Consider the following 18,588-nt stretch of genomic DNA (forward strand, 5'->3'; position numbering starts at 1 on the left):
ATGGGAAAATTTACATGGTTGCATCAAATCCTTAGTCTCCTCTTAATGCTGTTCTTTCATTCCGTGTTCCATTGTTCCCTGGGGTTGTCTTCCTCTTCTATTAATCAGACTCATTTGTGTTCACCGGTGCACCACTTGGCTTTGATTCAATTCAACAACACATTGTCCATTGGTGACTCTCCCTCTCACTTCTTATGTCACGGTACTTCTTATCCCAAAACAAAGTCCTGGAATGAAAATACGGATTGCTGCACATGGGATGGTGTCACTTGTGATAAGGCAACCGGCAAAGTGATTAGCCTGGACCTTAGTTGCTCTAAGCTTGCTGGCTCTCTTTCTCCCAACACCACCCTTTTTCGGCTTCAAGGACTCCGACGACTCAACCTCGCTTACAACGATTTCAACGGCGAATTGATTCCGTCTGGGATAAGTCAGTTAGTGAGTCTAACACATCTTAATCTTTCTGGAAATTTATTCTCTGGTTTAGTTCCATCAGATATTTCTTTGCTATCGAAACTGATTTCACTCGTTCTTTCTCGAACGTCCTGTTGTGGCTTGAAAATCGATAGCCACAGTTTTGGTAAGCTTGCACGTAACTTATCTAAACTAGAAAATCTTTTCCTCGCCGGTGTAAACATGTCCAATGTTGCGCCTGCGTCTTTCAAAAACTTGTCTTCATCTCTGAAGCGTTTGTATCTCCTAGCTTGTGATTTACAAGGGGAACTCCCCAGTGAATTATTCCAGCTTGAGTATCTTGATCTGAACGGGAACGACTTGACAGGTTATCTCCCAACGTTCAATAGGAGTAGTCCTCTCATGTATTTGAACCTTTGGGGCTATGATTTAAGAGGGCCAATTCCTGCAGGAAACCTCACAAAACTCACCTATTTAGAGTTTGGATACAACAATTTCCAAAGTCAAATCCCTGATGTTTTTGGAAACCTCAACAAACTTACTTATCTGAGTCTGTCTTTGTAATTTTAGTGGTCAACTTCCCTCATCGTTGTTCAACCTCACACAGCTTACTTACTTAGATTTAGCATTGAATAGCCTACAAGGTCCCCTCCCAACTCATGTAAGCGGCCTTCAGAAGCTACAACATTTGCATTTAGGTGATAACTTGTTCAGTGGTACAATTCCATCATGGCTTTTCACTGCGCAATCTGTAGACCTCCACAATAACAGTTTCACCGCTCTTACCAATCAGAGTTGAAATCCTAATCTAGTAGCCCAACGAGTAACTCTGGCTCATAATGACATTCATAGTGAAATACCAAGTTTCTTCTTCGACCTTGCAAAGCTTGTCTTTCTTGATCTTTCATCGAATAATTTGTGTTGTGATCGATTCAGATGGATTTTCAAGGCTAGAGAATCTTACAAGTCTTGATCTTTCGAAGAACAATTTCAGTGGTGTCGTCAAGTTAGATGTGCTTTCGAAGCTGAAGCATCTTTTGGTGCTTGATCTTTCAAATAACAAGTTGCAGTCATGGAGTAGTGAGAGTAGTGTTGTTAACTCTGCTTTTCCAAAGCTCATTACTTTATCATTATCCTCTTGTAATGGAAGGACATTCCCGGATTTCTTACGATCGGCGGAAAGCTTGACTGATCTCGATCTTTCGTATAACAAAATTCAAGGTTCAATCTTCAGGTGGGAAACACAAGGTTGGAAACAACTGCGCGTTTTAAATCTTTCTCACAACTTATTGACTGGCTTCGAGCAATGGCCAGGGAAGAATCGTCAAGTCCTTGATCTTCGTTCCAACCTACTCCAAGGTCATCTTCCAGCTCTTCCATCATAATTGGGAGAAATCTTTATCCAAGACAACAATTTGACTGGAGAAATCCCTGCTTCGATTTGCAGTATGACATCACTTCAAATTCTTGACCTGTATAGAAATCACTTGGGACTGGGAGGAACTATTCCAGCATGTCTTGCAAATTTTAGCATTCACATCTCAACCATGAACCTACAAATGAATACCCTCAGAGGCAAAATCCCATATTTTTGTGTTGGTCAGAATATGTTGACAGTTCTTTCCCTTAACGACAACCAATTGGAGGGGTTATTGCCACGATCCTTTATGAATTGCACTTCCTTGAGAATTTTAAGTGTAGCAAATAACAAGTTAAGTGATGCCTTCCCCACTGGTTGGGTGTTCTTTCAGAGCTGCAAGTTTCGATCATGCGAGTAGATAGGTTTCATGGTCCTTTGAACAAAGATGTTAAATCATCCTTTTCATCATTACAAATTGTTGATCTCTCTCATAATGAGTTTACTGGTCCCTTGCCTTCAACATTTTTCCAAAATCTGGATGCTCTCAAGGATGTACGAACCATATTGCATCCATCCTTCATGCCCCGTAGACTTCTATTTGGTTCATTTAATGAAGATGGTCAAATTTCTTAAAATATAACGTCAAAAAGATCAGAGATGGGGCCGGAGCTAGCAAGAACGTTACTCATTTTCACAGCCATTGATTTTTCGAGTAATGGGTTCCATGGAAAAATCCCTGAGGCGATCGGAGAACTTTGCGCGATCCAAATGCTCAACCTGTCTCACAACAGCTTCACCGGCCATATTCCACAGTCTCTGGGGAACTTAGTACAACTTGAATCATTGGATCATTTGTCAAACAAGCTCAGTGGCAGGATTCCTTCCCAATTGACAAACCTGACATTTCTGGAAGTGTTGATTTTTTCACAGAACAACCTCGTGGGACCTATCCCCTATGAAAAGCAATTCAACACATTTGAGACTGATTCGTATCAGGGGAACTTGGGATTATGTGGCTTCCCCTTGACAAAGCAATGTGGCAGCGGTGAGGGACCGGAACAGCCTGCAAAAATGATCAGGGAAGATGATGGAGGTTCTCGGAAAGCTTTTTTTGGAGACTTGTAATGATGGGATATGGAAGTGGAGTTGTGGTAGGAATAAGCACAACATACATTGTGTTCACCACAGGAAAGCCATGGTGGCTTGTAAGAATGGTTGAAGGAGGTTGGCAAAGGAATGTTAGAAGGTGGGTTGGAAGAATCCAAGGAATAAAAAACATTCACTGAATGACAAATTCCAAGGTGCTATACAATGTGCTGTTTTGTATTTTGGGTTCTTTTTCTTCTTTTCAAAATCTATGGCTTTTGGTGTATTTTCTTCAGAGTTGTTTGAGTTTAAAGTGCCTTCAATGTTCATTGAGTTTATTTAGTATTGGATGACATCCTTCGCTTGTACTAATCAAACGCCAAACTTGTCACTAATATGACACAGTTGGTTCTCCTCCACCCTACCAGGATCATCCCATCTCTCGTGTGCGGCATAGAAGTTCGATAACAACATGAAAATCCTGCAATTATCCTTGTTAATTCGACAAGTTCCAAGAAAACTCTGTCGAAGCATTACGTCGTGCGCCATCGGTATAGAATTGATGAGATTACATGCCTCTTTAAGCCTCACAGCTCTACCTACTAGCAATTTAGAGAGAGACTAGTTTCAAAAGGAAATACTTACCTGATGATTTTGAAACATGGATTCTGATGGGGTCAACTACATATTCTATTTCTTTAAATTAAAATTAAAAATCATGTTAAATCAGATTGAAATTAGATTTTTAATTATAATTTAAAATTAAATTTAAATATTTTTAAATTTAAATTGAATAAAAAATAAATTTTATTATTATAATATCAAATATAGGGATTTCGTTAACGGCTCATATAGGAGTGAAAAATGGGGATTGGAGGCATTAACATTGAGGGCTCATATACGGATCTATGTTAGCTAGTTGGTTCATTACACTCATTTTTGCCTGTTAGTGATTTCATTGATGCATCTGTTTCAGTTCCCCCATCTCCTCAACTGGAAAAATACTAATCCATTTATAGTTGTTATGTGAACCTGTACCATCCGCATGAGCCGGCTCGAAGAGGATTTCAACTTGCTTCTGGATGTATTCTCCCAATCAATGATCTTTTCAACATCATTCGCTGTAACTTGAAAGTTGTCACAGTTTCATAATGCAGATTTGGTGTCCTGTTTCAAGTTCATCCTGCAAGAAAAAAATAGGGCAGAACCTAAATTCAAAAGAATATTTATAGGTATCGTACTTTACAAGAGATATTCTAGTTTCTAAAGGAAATGCTTACCATCTGATTTTGAAACATGAATTCTGAACCTGTAAACCCATTTGTTTCCCAACTCATTCAGCACAGTATATCCAATACATAGCCCAGCCACCAAACCACTAGCACAGTATATTGAAATAGCTAAGTTGTCTCATATTGCAAATTGGTGCAGGTAAAGAGGCTTGTGAAGAAGTTAAACTCTGGTTGGGTAAAAGTTGGACCAAATATGAGAGATGATTATTAGCAAGTTTCAGATCACTCAAACTTCTCTTCCACACCCAGTTCTGGGATAAGCCTTTTCTGAATTTTACTCTGCCAATCCACACTTCCTTTTTCTCGGAACAAATAACAGACTGCAGTCTATAGGCCTTATTATCTTCTCAGATTGTTGGCCTGAAAATTAGAATACGAGCAATCATCATGTTTTTCATATGCATAAACTTAATTCAGGTAGAATTAAAGAAGAGGTCAAAGAAAATAATGAAAATTAGAATACGAGCAATCATCATGTTTCTGCAACGGTCTTACCATTTTCTTCAAGTTGTCGATCTGTCCTTCGACGTGGCCTGTCTCATGTACCTCCTAATTTTACATTCCATGTTCTGCAAGAAAATAATAGGTCATGACCTAAATTCAAAATAATGTATATGTGTATTGCAGTTTACAACAACTATCTTTCAAATTAGAGAAACTCTAGTTTCAAAAGGAAATGCTAACCATCTGATTTTAAATCATGAATTCTGATGGAGTCATCTAGTTCTTCTTCTATTCCTTTTCCCAAGATTTGTCAACTTGTAAACCCATTTGTTTCCCAACTCATTCAGCACTGTATATCCAATACATAGCCCAGCGACCAAACCACTTCCATAGCCAACCAAAGCAATTTGCCAAGTAGACATAACATCTAACCATGATTCTTCTTCATCTTCCCCTGGAGGAGGTGGCATTGGGAGACCAACTTCATTGCATTTCCTTGAAAATGGTGCTCCGCATAATTTTGGGTTCCCCCAGTAAGAATCATTTGCAAATGTATTGAATTGGTTGCTTTGTAGTATGCTCCCTTCAAGTTGGTTGTAAGATAAGTTCAATACTGACAAGAAAGTTAGACTTGTAAGCTGTGGAGGAATCTTCCCTGACAGTTTGTTCTGTGAGAGATCCAAGGACTCAAGGTCTTTTAGGTTGTCAAGTTCTGCTGGGATTTCGCCGGAGAAGCTATTATGGGACAAGTTTAGCACTCTGAGTGACATGAGAATTTGTATTTCTTCAGGTATTCTCCCGTGGAAACTGTTGTCGGATAGGTCAAGACAAGTAAGTATGGTCAAGACTTTCTGATAAAACATCTCAACCCCTTTGTTGACAATCGTCACAGAGTCTTGATAGTACAGTCGTGCAATTCTGTTCTGCCATCCAATGTAATCCAGCTTAGCTTTCTCGTCATTAGTCATCCGCATCATTGCCTTCAAACTTTGCAAAAAATCAATGGACAAGTCACCTGAAAAGTTGTTGGAAGCAATGTCCAAAATGCGTAGCTTTGGAAAACCACGTTTAGTGTCAAATTTTGTGACTGAACCATAAAATCTGTTTCCTCGTAGAATGAGAACCTTCAAGGAAGGCAACTTCTCCAATTGAAACGGAAATGTATCATGAATCATATTGTTTCCAAGGTCCAGAACCTCAAGTTCTGTGCAATTGGCTAATGATGTTGGCAGCTTCCCTTCCAATTTATTCCCACCGATTTTGAGCGACCTTAGTTGAGTGGCATTAAGGAAATCAATGGATAGTTCACCAGAAAATTGGTTAGAAGCAATGTCTAACACATCCAAAGCTGGGAAACCGATTTTATGTTTCAAATGTTTAATTTGACCATAGAATCTATTTTCCCGCAATATTAGAACTGCCAAATCAGGCAATTTCTCCAACCAAAAAGGGAAGGTATCACGCATCATGTTGTTTCCCACATTCAAAACTACAAGTCGAGTGCATTTCACCAATGATCTTGGCAGCTTCCCTTCTAATCTATTCTCACTAACTCTGAGAAACCATAGTCGGGAAGCTTTTGAAAATTTTGGTAAGGTTCCGCTCAAGTTATTTCCATGAAGATCCAGATATTGGAGAGCACTCAGATTACCTAAGCAATTTGGAATTGGGCCGCTCAAATTGTTATGAGATGCATCGAAATTCCAAAGTTGACTCATCTTACAAGAAGGTATAGGTAAGGAGCCTTGCAAAGAAGTTGAACTGTGGTTGGGTAAAAGTTGGTCCAAAGATGAGAGATGGTTGTTAGAAAGATTCAGATCACGCAAACTTTTCCTCCACACCCAGTTTGGTACTGCACCACTTATCCTGTTATTTGAAAGGTCGAGAAATGCTAAGTTTTCTTGACTCCTTAAGAACTCTGGAAATGCACTTATGTTACAGGATCTCAAATCTAATTCAAACATCTTTGGAAAAGAGAAGTTTGCATCACCGAAGGGAAGCTGTTTTGGAAAATCAATGGGATTGAAAGAAAGGTCTACCAGTGAAAGAGAGCTCTTCCACAACCAATTAGGCACAACACCGTGGATATGGTTGTTAGAAAGATCTAGCTCAACCAACTTGTCTTGTGTTTTGATGAATTCTGGAAATTCAGTAAGGTTGCATGACCTTAGTACTAGGATCTCTAGTTTGGGAAATTCAGTAAGACTTGTGTTGTCGCTTTCAATTAACAAGCTTATACCGGATAGGTCAAGACCCCTTAAATTGTTGAGTTGGAAGAACATGTCGAGCTTCATGGAACTAAAGCTATTGTCTCCAATATAAAGCACTTCAAGCCTTGGGAGTTGAAGGATTGACTTCGGGATTGTTCCTGTTAAATAATTATTCCCTAAATGTATTTCCTCAATCAATGAAAAAGACGCATTGGGGAACTCATCTATTTTCCCAACCAATTGATTTTCAACGAGAGATAAGATCCTCAATGATGGAAGAGTAAATAAAGAAGAAGGTATTGATCCTCTAAAATTGTTATGAAATAGATCCAAGTTCACCAGGTGACTAAGATTTGCGACTGAAGATGGAATGGATCCAAACAAATTGCAACCACCAAGAGTTAAATCCCTCAACAACTTAAGATTACCGATTGATTCAGGTAATTTGCCACTAAAATTTGTCTCATAAAGTAACAAACTCCGTAAAGCACTATTTGTTGGAAATTCAGGCAAATGACCCTCAAGTCCCCAATTATATGAAAGGTCAATGCTTTGAATTTTCGGCAACAAGAGAATTTCTGTTGGAAAATGACCTCTCAGACTGCAATCTGCCAAACTGAGAGAAACCAAATGAGAGGAAATTTTCAAGAAATTGGGAGGTAGATAAGAGATTGGATTTCCGTCAAGGATAAGTTTGGAAAGAAAACCAAGTTTTGAGAGTGAAGGACACAATGGACCTTTTAAACCACAGTTTGAGAGACTCAGCACTTGTAGGTCGGAAAGTACTAGAGATGTGGTTTCACACCATTTAGCACTATGAGTTGAAATGTCCACACCATCCAAATGAAGCTCTCTGAGAAACCTCAAATTCTTGATTAATGTCTTGAAGCTTGGTTTCTCTAGTCTCAAAGTAGATAAATCATAATCATCACCATTTCTCCAATAGCAATCGCCTTGATAAGAGAGGTTGAGAGAAACTAACCTTGTTAAGTATGAGATTTCCATTGGAATTTGGCCATGGAAACATGAGCTGGAGAGATTGAGATGAGTCAGATTTTGGAGTTCATTAAACCCATAGGAAAGCAGAGTGGTGTTGAAGTTGTTTCCAGCAAGGTTAAGGCGCTGAAGATGATGGAGATCGAAAATGGAGTGAAAGGTCCCGGAAAGGTTTTTGTAGCTTAGATCAAGTCCGATGACATGACCAATGGCATCATCACAGGTAACTCCTTCCCAAGAGCAACAATCAGTGTTGGGATCCCACAACTCAAATTTGGAAGTGAAGGTAAATTTTGGGGCATAGTAGAGATCATGCTGCAATTGCAACAGAGAGGATCTCTGGTCATCAAGGCAATATTGTTTTGGGAGATGAGATTGAGAAGGAGAAAAGGAAAACACAAGAGAAAGGAAGCAAGAGAAGAGGGAAATGAGGAAATGGAGATTCTTCATGTTTGTTGGCTATGGCTGTGAAGGAAGATTGTTTGTATAGACAACATATTTATAGGAAAATCTTTGTGTGCAAATGTCAAAGTCTTTTTGCCCTATTCTCACTCCGTGAAATTTAAGCCCCACCAGTGTGTTTAAGTCAAGTCATTAAACAGACAAAGATAGATAGCAAATTTCTTCGCTGTTTGAGATGGATTGAATGAGCACAACCACACAATAGGTGGAAATTAGTTCCGATTCCACAAGACTTTTCTTCTCGTTGGAATTGCATGCAAATTTCCAGTCTTTTTGCCCCTTCATTACTGCATCATAGTAGTCATCAAAAACACAAAACGATGAATTTTCTTGGCTGGCTGAGGGAGATAGCACAAGAAGGAAGAAATTTCTTATAATATTGACGACTTTTCAATTCTTTGTAAAACTCACTTGGAATAGCTCTATGAATTTATAGTTACAGTGGGTAAGAATGTTTTAAGAAAACTTACCTTAAACATGACATAATCATGCTGGCAATAATGATGAAAGCTGTGAACAGGACATACAAAAGCAGTGTTGAACATGTCCAGAGTCTGCAAAAAAAAAACTTGAGCTTTTAGTAGTAACAAGAAAACAACAATATTTGAAGCTAGAGCGGATGAACATATGTAAATTAAGAATATAAGAAAAATATGATTTGAAAGAACTTTTCTAAGTAATTAATTTAAAAATGAGTAATTTGCAATGTTGTCCAAATACTGTTAGAACTAGTAAAAACACAACTCCAATGCTAAATGGGGAAGTTGGACAGCACAGTTTCTCATCCTCTGTCCACCAAATCTATTGTTTATCAGCAATTCAAGTGATTATATTAGGTTAGCTTATGTTTATTTCAACTGACAAAAAGGTAAGAGTATGATGTATATGCATTGAAATCGTAGTCTCGACGCTTACCTTGTGCAAGTAACTTATTTGCAGAAGACAGCAAAAGATGACAATTACTGTGAATATCCATGTTATCATAGTATTTATATTGATTCATGCCTACAAACCATGACTTCAGTGTGATTCCTACTGCTTTAACACCCATTACCTATGAGAATATTCCCAGATATGGATGGCTATACACTACAGATTCCCGACGAAAACCATATCGGAAGCTCGGGGATGTCAAGTTGATACAATGTGCTTGTTATGTAATGGGGATAAGGATAGTAGAGATCATTTGTTGGTGCATTGTTCCTTTGCACAAAATGTTTGGGGGATGGTTTTGCAGGCTTTAAATCCGAACATACATGGTTCGTAGAAAATAGCGTTGGAAGGGATTCAGTAGAATGGTAGGGGGAAGTCACCAGCTTCCATCGTTACCAGACTCACCTGGACTTATTTCATCTATTACTTGTGGCAAGAAAGAAATGGAAGAATGGATAGTGATCCTTTGGTGGTTTTTAATTGAATTTTCTTAATTTCGGTCCCAATATGCCATTGTACATTATAACACATGTATCAGTTCAATTTCAGCCCAAGTCTTGTACCCAAAACAAAATCACAATTCCAATTTTGATCCTTATCTCGATGTCTATATATTCATCGACATGATGACTGATTTACAATGAACCACAACCCTTCATTGAAAGCAGAAATCTCTCTTTCCAATGTTCCTTGACACTCCGATTCACGGTGCTGGCTGACAGTGGTGGTGAAGGAATGGCAACCCGTCTGGTGGTGAAAGATAATGGTGAAGATGATAATTATGAAAATGAATTAGAAGATAAACTAAATTAATGCAATTTAAAAAAAAATAGAAGGTTAACTTTTAAGAATTAAGATCAAATCGTAACAATGTGTAAAAATTATAGACTAAGTTTCTATTATACCAATTTTATTAACTGTATTATTCACCGTTAACATTTTAACAAAACAAAAAGTTGACCAACTTGTAATTGTTTTAATTTGGATGACCATTTTATAACTTTTCACAGTAGAAAAACTCAACAAAAAAACACCTAACAATTGAGGGAATATTTACATATTTTACCCTTTTATTAAAAAGTCAAAAAAATAGAGCAAATAATAGTTATTTTATTAAAAAAAACGATAGGAAAACAGTAATATTTTCCACATAAGTTGAGTTTCGAATATGAGTTCCCAAAAATCTTCATTTTACCACTTAAACCAAAGTTCTATTGATATTTTTATAACAAATTATCTTTTAAAAGACGCCATATAATAAACTTAAATGAAAAAATTAACTATAAGATGTTATTTAATAACGTATGATATTTTAAAATTATTAACTAAATTGAAGTTCGATTCACTTTTAACATCAACTCAATCGGTCACTTTATATATATATATAAAAAGAAGGGAATTGCTTTCCATTTGCATACTAAACCTATATTACTTGATTCGAGTGTGACCATAGGATATGAGTATATATATCCGACATAGATGGATCAAACACAAGCACTTAAAGAAAAATGAAGAGTCCGAGCATCCTTTTCCTCGAGAAAATCTTTTGGTTTTCATTCATTAGGTGGGAGTACATCACCTTTGAGCACCTTCCAAGGTTCACCATAAAATTTCGGCTTCTGCTTCTCCAGGATGATCTTCCCAGCACTTTTCCTGATCAATAGCACAACATGGGTTCAATGAGCTTCTACAATATGTTTGAAAACAAACGAAATGGAATTTGCTTGTGTTGTATGTTTCACTCTTCATTCATGAATTGGATGAACATACTGACCATGTTGTATATTCAGAAAATAGAAAATAAACCGGTTTTTAGGCCAGTTCAATGTCCCTCCAGGTTGAAATATTAAACTGGACAAGGCAGCCTGCCCGAAAATAAACCAATTAATCGGACTTTTTAAACACAAATTGCTATACATCCTATACATCAGGGCCACGGAGCCTAATATTAGCTTGACGAAATACAGATACCATATACTGAGAATTAAGCTACTGGCAATTCAAGAACTTCAACACACATTAATTATCAAGTATTTCAAAATTTCGTACTGTGATGTCCAGCTATGTTACTCGAACTCGGGTGTAAGTGTGTCATACATGGGAATGTGTCATACATGGGAATGTGTCATACATGGGAATGTATCAGACACAGGTATGGCTAGATTTTTCTAAGTTTTTCTATGTATTTGGAGGATATCCTTAGAGGTCATGTCCCCAAATACATAGATTTCCAGTTTAAATGTATGAACTCCAAATCCCAAGCATTTCAAATGACTCGATAAACTCATTCAAATAAACATGTATTTCCAACACTTTAGGAAAGAAAAAAAAAAGGCAAACCCTTTACTAGTACTTTTCTTTATGGTTAATTTATTTCAAGGCATCTGAATCCAGTAGATGATTTATGTTGAAACTCACTTTGATTATGGCGATGCGTGAGATGTGATAGCTTGGTGCGAGGGAAGTGAAAGCTGAAATTAGTAACCAACCATGTGAAAGTGAAAACTAGCTTCCAAGAGTTGATGCCTAAACCACCCAATTCAACCAAAAAGAAGAAGAATCAAAGTTTTGCAATTGAGTTATACTTGAGAGATTATATTGCTCAAATCCTTCATTTTCCTTAAAATGTTTACATTCGAAGCATACCTAGACATAAGTATACAGATATGGTGCTCAAAAGACTTTAGAGTAGATGAAAAACTTTCTAAAATTGAACATACTTAATGTTAGAATAAAAAAGATAGAGATACAGAGCAAGCCAAATTAGAGTATCCTAATGTTCGACTTGAGTAGCTCACAAGCCTAATCGAGCTTTATATGTTTAATCAATTACTTAAAAATCTTATAAGCATTTGAACTCAACAGCTCAAGTGCAAATAACTGAGCTGACTAGATAAATGAGCTTAACCGAGTGAGCTCAAGTAGCTTGATTCAAATATAGCTTGAATTTTAAGTAAAACTCAATCAAGCTCAAACAAAGCTTAGAGCCACAAATTTCGATTAAGCTTGAGTTTCTGACAACTTAAAGCTAAACTCAGCTCGATTACACCCACCCATATTTAGTTCCAGTTGCATGATGAAAATGGAAATGGTGCAAGCACCAACGGAATATCTCGATGGAATTAGCAAAAGACAACTCAAATTGATTCTCAAAGAAGTAAATCCAACCATTCTATCATCCAATCCAACCAAATAGGGACTAACTAACAAGCAGAAACAAGAACCAATGTACATAGCTCGAACCATCAACACAAGAGTGGTAACCTAAGTTAATCGGACTCGAATTCGAGTAAAAGAACATGTGTTTGCCAAGTTCTTCATGAATTTGAATGGTAATTAGAGGAATATATCCCAATAATCATATCTGAATGGGTATGCCACGAATGATTCATGGTGAAAAGTCAGGCAACTCAAGCGAAAACTGAAAGCTTTCAAAATGAACTGCTGAAAAGATTCAATCTTTCATTAAATTAAAACAACCCAATAGCTTTACGGACAATCAATCTTCAAATTACGAGAGCATCACACTGGGGTTTAATCAGTCTATGCTAATCGACCCTTTGTGAAAATGGAAATTAAAAAAAAAAGATGTAAGACTAACCTGGTTCTTGCGAAGCTACCGCCGTTTTCGTCGCCGCCGAGCAGCCGATAAGAGAAAGGGAACTGATGGGTTTCCAAAATCCAAGTACAACAAAATGGTAAAATAAGGTCGGTGTGCTTCGGATGGGCTTGTTCGTCCAAAAACATCTTTGCATAAACACTCAAGTTTTCATTTCAAAGGTTACAGTAATATCAAGGGTAAATTATAAATTCAGTAACTAAACTTTATTGTCACTCCTATTTTATCACTTTACTTTCGATTTTTTACTTATAGTTGCACTTAACACTAAATCAATTTTAATACTTGATTAATATTTGACAAAATTTTACATCTAGATTTTTCTTTGAATAATTTGGGGTGATTATAACATGGAATAGTATTTTAAAAAAATGAATTCAAGGGATTCAAACAATAACGGGTTCAAAATGATTACAAATAGTATTTAAAATTATAAATAGGTTAAATTGTGGTTAATATAAGATATTTTCTAAAACAAGAACACTTCGAAGGGGATTCAAACGGGAACATAAGTCTAGGCTCACGATTTCTTTTTATTAGTATTGAGTGATTATAAGGTAGTAATTGTTCGAAAGACTCTCAATGATTTAACAATGAATATTCAAACACCCCAACATACAACGTGCTTAAACCCTATAATTTTAGAGATAATAATTATCCCTTTAATTACTACGGTTTCTTGGTCCGTGCTAGGCTCACCACTTAACCAATGTAAATCGGCATGTCTAATGGAAACCCCCAACCGAGTAGATGAACCTTACCATCGACGGATCAACAAGCATAAACACAAAGACAAGAGTTGCGGGAGGTGTTAGAAATGGACATCGGATTGTTGGTTTCCACCGTAATGCAACGCATTGCTCGAGCAGAGTTATTAGCCATCGTTGAGGAGATACGGTTTGCATGGTGATAAAGGCTTCAAAACCCTACTGATTGAACTGACAGTGTATCTGCTTCGAGCTGCATGGGATCGTTACCAGAGCCGGCCCAATACATGTGCCATATCATCAACATACTTATGGGGTTCCGTTCTTATAGTGCTCTACCACCACCTCTTCAGGCAGGGGCATTTTCTCGTGGGTGTGGTGACCATGCGCTATGACTTCTCAACCTGCAGTTCGATTCACATATCACTTCTAGTGTCTGGTAGTGCACAGACTTGTTTTAACGATCAGGAAAGTAACTGTGATCAGGTTAATTGCTAGTGTTGTTACTTTTGAGTTAAAGCCTCAATTTTTCCCCCTCAGATTTTGGAAAATCACATAAAAAACGAGGTTACTGAGAAGAGACGACTAGTCTGTTCACAGTCAAGTTTCGAGGATAGCAAATCGCTCTCATCTGATCCCCGAAGATCATCCTCGAGCAAGTGTGCATAAAGGTGCCCACATGGGCTTCACAGGACTGGTATTCTCATTTACCATGTTACTCCTTGGCCATTTTAAAGTTTGCTCGACATTTTTTTGATTTATTTGAAACAAAAATGAGTTTCTCGAAATGATTTTTGACAGGTGTTAAGGCAACTCGCACCAGATTTTTCATATCGCAGCTTAGTCCATGCTCACCGAATGGACTCTGGTGGTTGACGCAAGAGAGTGAGGCCCGAGGCTTCCTTGAACGGTAATGGTGGCTTCAAGAAATCCAAGCAATGTGCGGATTTTCTGCTACTCATATGTCTATCTTGTTTATATACATGCTTACACGACTGTTTGTGCTATATTTGTGGTAAAATGGTGATTTCTAGGGTTTGGAGAACTTTCCTTTTGTTTTTTGCTTCCCCCTTCCCCTTCTTCGTTTGTAATCTCTCTTCACTTTCTTTATTGAGGTACCGAGAAAGTAGCAAGCTTCAAAATTGTGTAATTTAGGTGTTTGATAACTTGGAAAATATTAAAAAAGATTTGAATATTAGATATACTTTTGGTGACAAAAAAATCTCCAAATGAATAAGTATAAAAATAAATTGAATGATTTATGCTCTAGTTTAATTTAACTATGTAAACTTAATGAAAGGGTAAAAAACAAGCTTTATGAAAACAAAGGTAAAGGACATTTGAGTTCAGATTTTGCTTATTTATGTCGCATTCGATCACATACATGCAATTGTCGGGTTTTAAAACAATAAAACCCTAACAAGCAGCTTTATGCTTGCTGGCTGGAGTTTTAGAAATCAATGTAAAAGTAGTCAGTTAGCAAATTATCTGGCATTTAGTAGAAGTTTAAATGCTACTTTGGATGATGCAATTATCTATTTCTTTAAATATGGAATTTAATTACTCCACAAATGGCTTGTTGATTGTCACATCCGTTTAACAACATTTGATGTAGACATTTTGAATTATTTTCCAATTTATAGGGTATTTTCCACCCCTGTGTGTTATCTCACTTCGTTTGGATTTCCTGAGCTTAAACAGTAGTGAGTTGGCATGTGATTGCTCTTGTGCTTTATTGATGATAATTTGTGTTGTTTCATTGTTTGCATAGCTGGGTTTATATTGGCGATGGTCATGAATGTTTATTCTCCATCTCTTGTTCCTTTTATCATTGTATTATTTGGGTAAAAAATTGTATGCATTGTCAGGTACACCGATCCTTAGTTTATTATGGCTAAGCTTTTCTTACGCGACTTCAGTGATGGCTTACTTACTTTGTTTGTGAATCCAATATTATACTTCTATTACATTTTTGTTTTAAAAAATTTATTTATAAATGTCTATTATATAGTACAAATATAGGGGCATAAAATTATTATCTCGCCCAGGGCATTAAAACTCATTGGACCGGTCTTGATCGTTACTTTACAGTTTTTCTATAATAAACCTTCAAGGAGAAGATAACAACGTAATAAATCTAATACAAATGATCAATTCATCCGTTTCGTACACTTCAAATCCTCTATAAAAGAATATTAAACTATAAGCTAAAACAAAACCAAGTGTTGTCATTGAATTTGTCATGGCATGTTTAACTCAAAACTCGTCATTGTCACTCATCTGTTTCATGCTCCTGCTAACACGGGGTGACTGTATCACCAACAAAATAAGCCAAGGACCGACATCAATGTCCATTGTAAATCGACAGACGATAATCTTAGTGTCCATGTAATCACGTTTGGAGATTAAATTCACCACCTAATTGAAGATTAAACTTATTTAATTGAATTAAAAATCACGATATTTTTTATTATTATTAATTTTTTATTTCATTGAAAATACATAAATATACTTACACCAATATAATAATGTGTTTATTTTTAGGTACCAAGATATTGAAATATATACATACTAAAAGTCTAAAACTAGTGTAAGTATATATTAATTCGGCTACTTGAGTTGCAAGTCTGCTGGCAAAGGACCTTGAGCTATTTGCACACCACGCTGGTCGTAAATTCGTGACCATGGCAGATGTCATAGTTTCTGGTGAGTGTGTCACTAATCTCAAATAATTGATTTATTTCTTCTTTTATGCTTTTATTTTGAGTTAATGACGCTGACAACAAGGGTTTCAAGTCGCAGTCGTGTTTTCGGTTATTTCGGATTTACCGTGATTGCAGCCGTCGCGGGTAACTCGGACAGCGGCAAAACTGCTATATCGCGGCCGAAATCGCGGTCGCGGACCGTTTTTTAAAACCCTGTTGACAACCATTATCATCTTCTAAGTAGTGATTTATTTCGAGAGAGAGAGAGACCCTGCTTCTTTCATATCACAGTAGTGGATTCATATTTGTTCTGATTTATAGAAATATAAAACCTATTCACTTTAATTTCAGCTCATAGAAATAAACATTTTGTTGTCTTTTCGAGGTCCATTTCATATCAATAGGTTAGAAGTAGTCGAATCGTATCAAATATGTTGAGGTCCATTTCATATAGACAGGTTAGAAGTAGGCAGTTCGTATTTGTTCAGGTCCATTGAAACATAAAATCTATTCTCTTCCATTTTCAGCTCATAGAAATGATCATTTATTGCCTCGTCGAGGTACATCTCATATGGACATGTTCAAAGTAGCCAATTCGTATCTGTTCAGATCCATAGAAACATGAGATCTACTCTCTTCAATTCTCTGCTCATAGAAATGAACGTTTAGCTACTTCTTTGTGGTATGTATCATATTGATCCATATTTTGCTCAGTTCCATTGAAACATAAAATTTGTTCTCTTCCATTTTCTGCTCATAGAAACGAACATTTAACTGCGTCGTTGAGGTCTTTCCGCGATGAGCTTAAAGCAAAAGAACCCCAATGTGAAAGGAAGAGGAAGAAAGTACCCAGAAAAGACGACAAGTCTTTTACACACTAGAAGCTTACAAAAATATGCAAAACCATGATGAATGGTAATTCAATTTGTAATACAATCTATTTTCACCTCAAATTTATATAGGTTAAGTTACTTGGTGGATTACTTGTACTACAAGATTGTTAGTTAGTTATTAATCTGAGTTCAAATTACTCGAGTTACTGAGTGAAATGAATTCAAATATATTAGCTCTCTGATTTTTATAAATTCAAATATATTAGCTCTCTGATTTTTATAAACCTAAAATACAGATTTTTATAAACCCTACATAAAATAAATCTAAAATAGTGTATTTATAACACAATCAACATAAATTATTAATATTATCTAAAATATAGATTTTTACAAAATATAATTATATATAAAAAATGAACCTTTAAAAATAATGAAGAATAAAACATATCGAATATGTATGATTCTTTATTAAAAACATATTCTAAAAATTGTTTTTAGAAAAATTAACCAAACAGTGTAAAACATTTTACAATGTACCATCCAAACACTGGAAAATGTTTTCTAGAAAATGATGTACATTTTTGTAAAACATTTTCCAGAATTCATTTTCCGGAAATTGTTTTTAGTAAAACAAATGGACCTTATATACATATATGTTAAATTGTAGTTAATATAAGATATTTTTCTAAAACAAGAACATGTTCAAGGGGATTCATATGAGAACATAAATCTAGGCTCACGATTTTATTTTATTAGTATGGAGTGATTAGAATGTAGTAATTGTTCGAAAGACTCTCAATCATTTGACAATAAATGCTTAAACACCCTTATAGATGATGTGCTCGAACCCGATACCCCTGATATAGTATTGTTACAATATTTCCGTAAAACGTATATAAGACTCGTAAAAATTTAATTGTTCATTACTATACATTTACTTTTACATAAATACGTTTAAAACATTACAAAAGTCGATCAGAGCATACATACTAAACAACTCTATTAACATGCCAACACATATATTACATAAACGGACATACTTTGTAAAGTTCTTCTGATCTGATCTTCAAAGATGGTATGTTGTGTTGCTGCTCTTAAGATCGATCTTCTTACTTTTCTGTACATACGTGTAAATTACTTACACGCTAAGTCATAGACTTAGTGAGGCATATAAATATAATAATGACGCATTCCTTATGAATATGAACATGCAATATATCCATTCAATCATATAACATGTAATTCAATATGGTAACATACAACAATATTAATGCAATTACCTTTAATAACATTTTATAAGCTCATGTACATTACTGAGAACTCAAGGTATTCGAGTACATTGAGGTTATGCACTATTTGATGCAGGGGGATCCGAGACAGATGATGCTGAGCTGTCAGATTGCACGTTGATGGCGCTGAGATACCATGAGTTGGCAGATCAGCGCAAAGGCGGGAATTGATTGTGACATGTTCCTCATTGGGGTCATTTTGAGTATGTTTCAGTCTTTTGGCCATAACTTTGGCTAC

The 18,588-nt window shown here is 36.2% G+C and overlaps 4 protein-coding genes across 4 annotated transcripts; 2 read left to right on the plus strand and 2 right to left on the minus strand.

The window, feature by feature from the left end:
• LOC120218050 (receptor-like protein 9DC1) lies at positions 1-978 on the plus strand. The gene has a single exon (XM_039215044.1). The coding sequence runs from the start codon at positions 1-3 to the stop codon at positions 976-978; it is 978 nt and encodes a 325-aa protein (XP_039070975.1).
• Positions 979-2,431: 1,453 nt separating this feature from the next.
• LOC120218051 (receptor-like protein 9DC3) lies at positions 2,432-2,899 on the plus strand. Its single transcript, XM_039215046.1, has one exon. The coding sequence runs from the start codon at positions 2,432-2,434 to the stop codon at positions 2,897-2,899; it is 468 nt and encodes a 155-aa protein (XP_039070977.1).
• Positions 2,900-4,155: 1,256 nt separating this feature from the next.
• Positions 4,156-9,315, minus strand: LOC120218052 (receptor-like protein 7). Its single transcript, XM_039215047.1, has 6 exons — positions 9,180-9,315; positions 8,985-9,052; positions 8,735-8,818; positions 4,837-8,117; positions 4,648-4,721; positions 4,156-4,512 (listed from the first exon to the last, which is right to left on the minus strand). Exons 1-4 carry the CDS (start codon positions 9,313-9,315, stop codon positions 4,869-4,871), a joined length of 3,537 nt encoding a protein of 1,178 aa, XP_039070978.1. The 3' UTR covers positions 4,156-4,512; positions 4,648-4,721; positions 4,837-4,868.
• A 1,265-nt stretch (positions 9,316-10,580) lies between these two features.
• Positions 10,581-12,952, minus strand: LOC120218053. Its single transcript, XM_039215048.1, has 3 exons — positions 12,799-12,952; positions 11,616-11,723; positions 10,581-10,850 (listed from the first exon to the last, which is right to left on the minus strand). Exons 1-3 carry the CDS (start codon positions 12,950-12,952, stop codon positions 10,696-10,698), a joined length of 417 nt encoding a protein of 138 aa, XP_039070979.1. The 3' UTR covers positions 10,581-10,695.
• Between the last annotated feature and the right edge of the window lie 5,636 nt (positions 12,953-18,588).

This window comes from Hibiscus syriacus, unplaced genomic scaffold (assembly GCF_006381635.1).
Source record: "Hibiscus syriacus cultivar Baekdansim isolate YM2019G1 unplaced genomic scaffold, ASM638163v2 tig00110195_pilon, whole genome shotgun sequence".
Lineage (NCBI taxonomy): Eukaryota > Viridiplantae > Streptophyta > Magnoliopsida > Malvales > Malvaceae > Hibiscus > Hibiscus syriacus.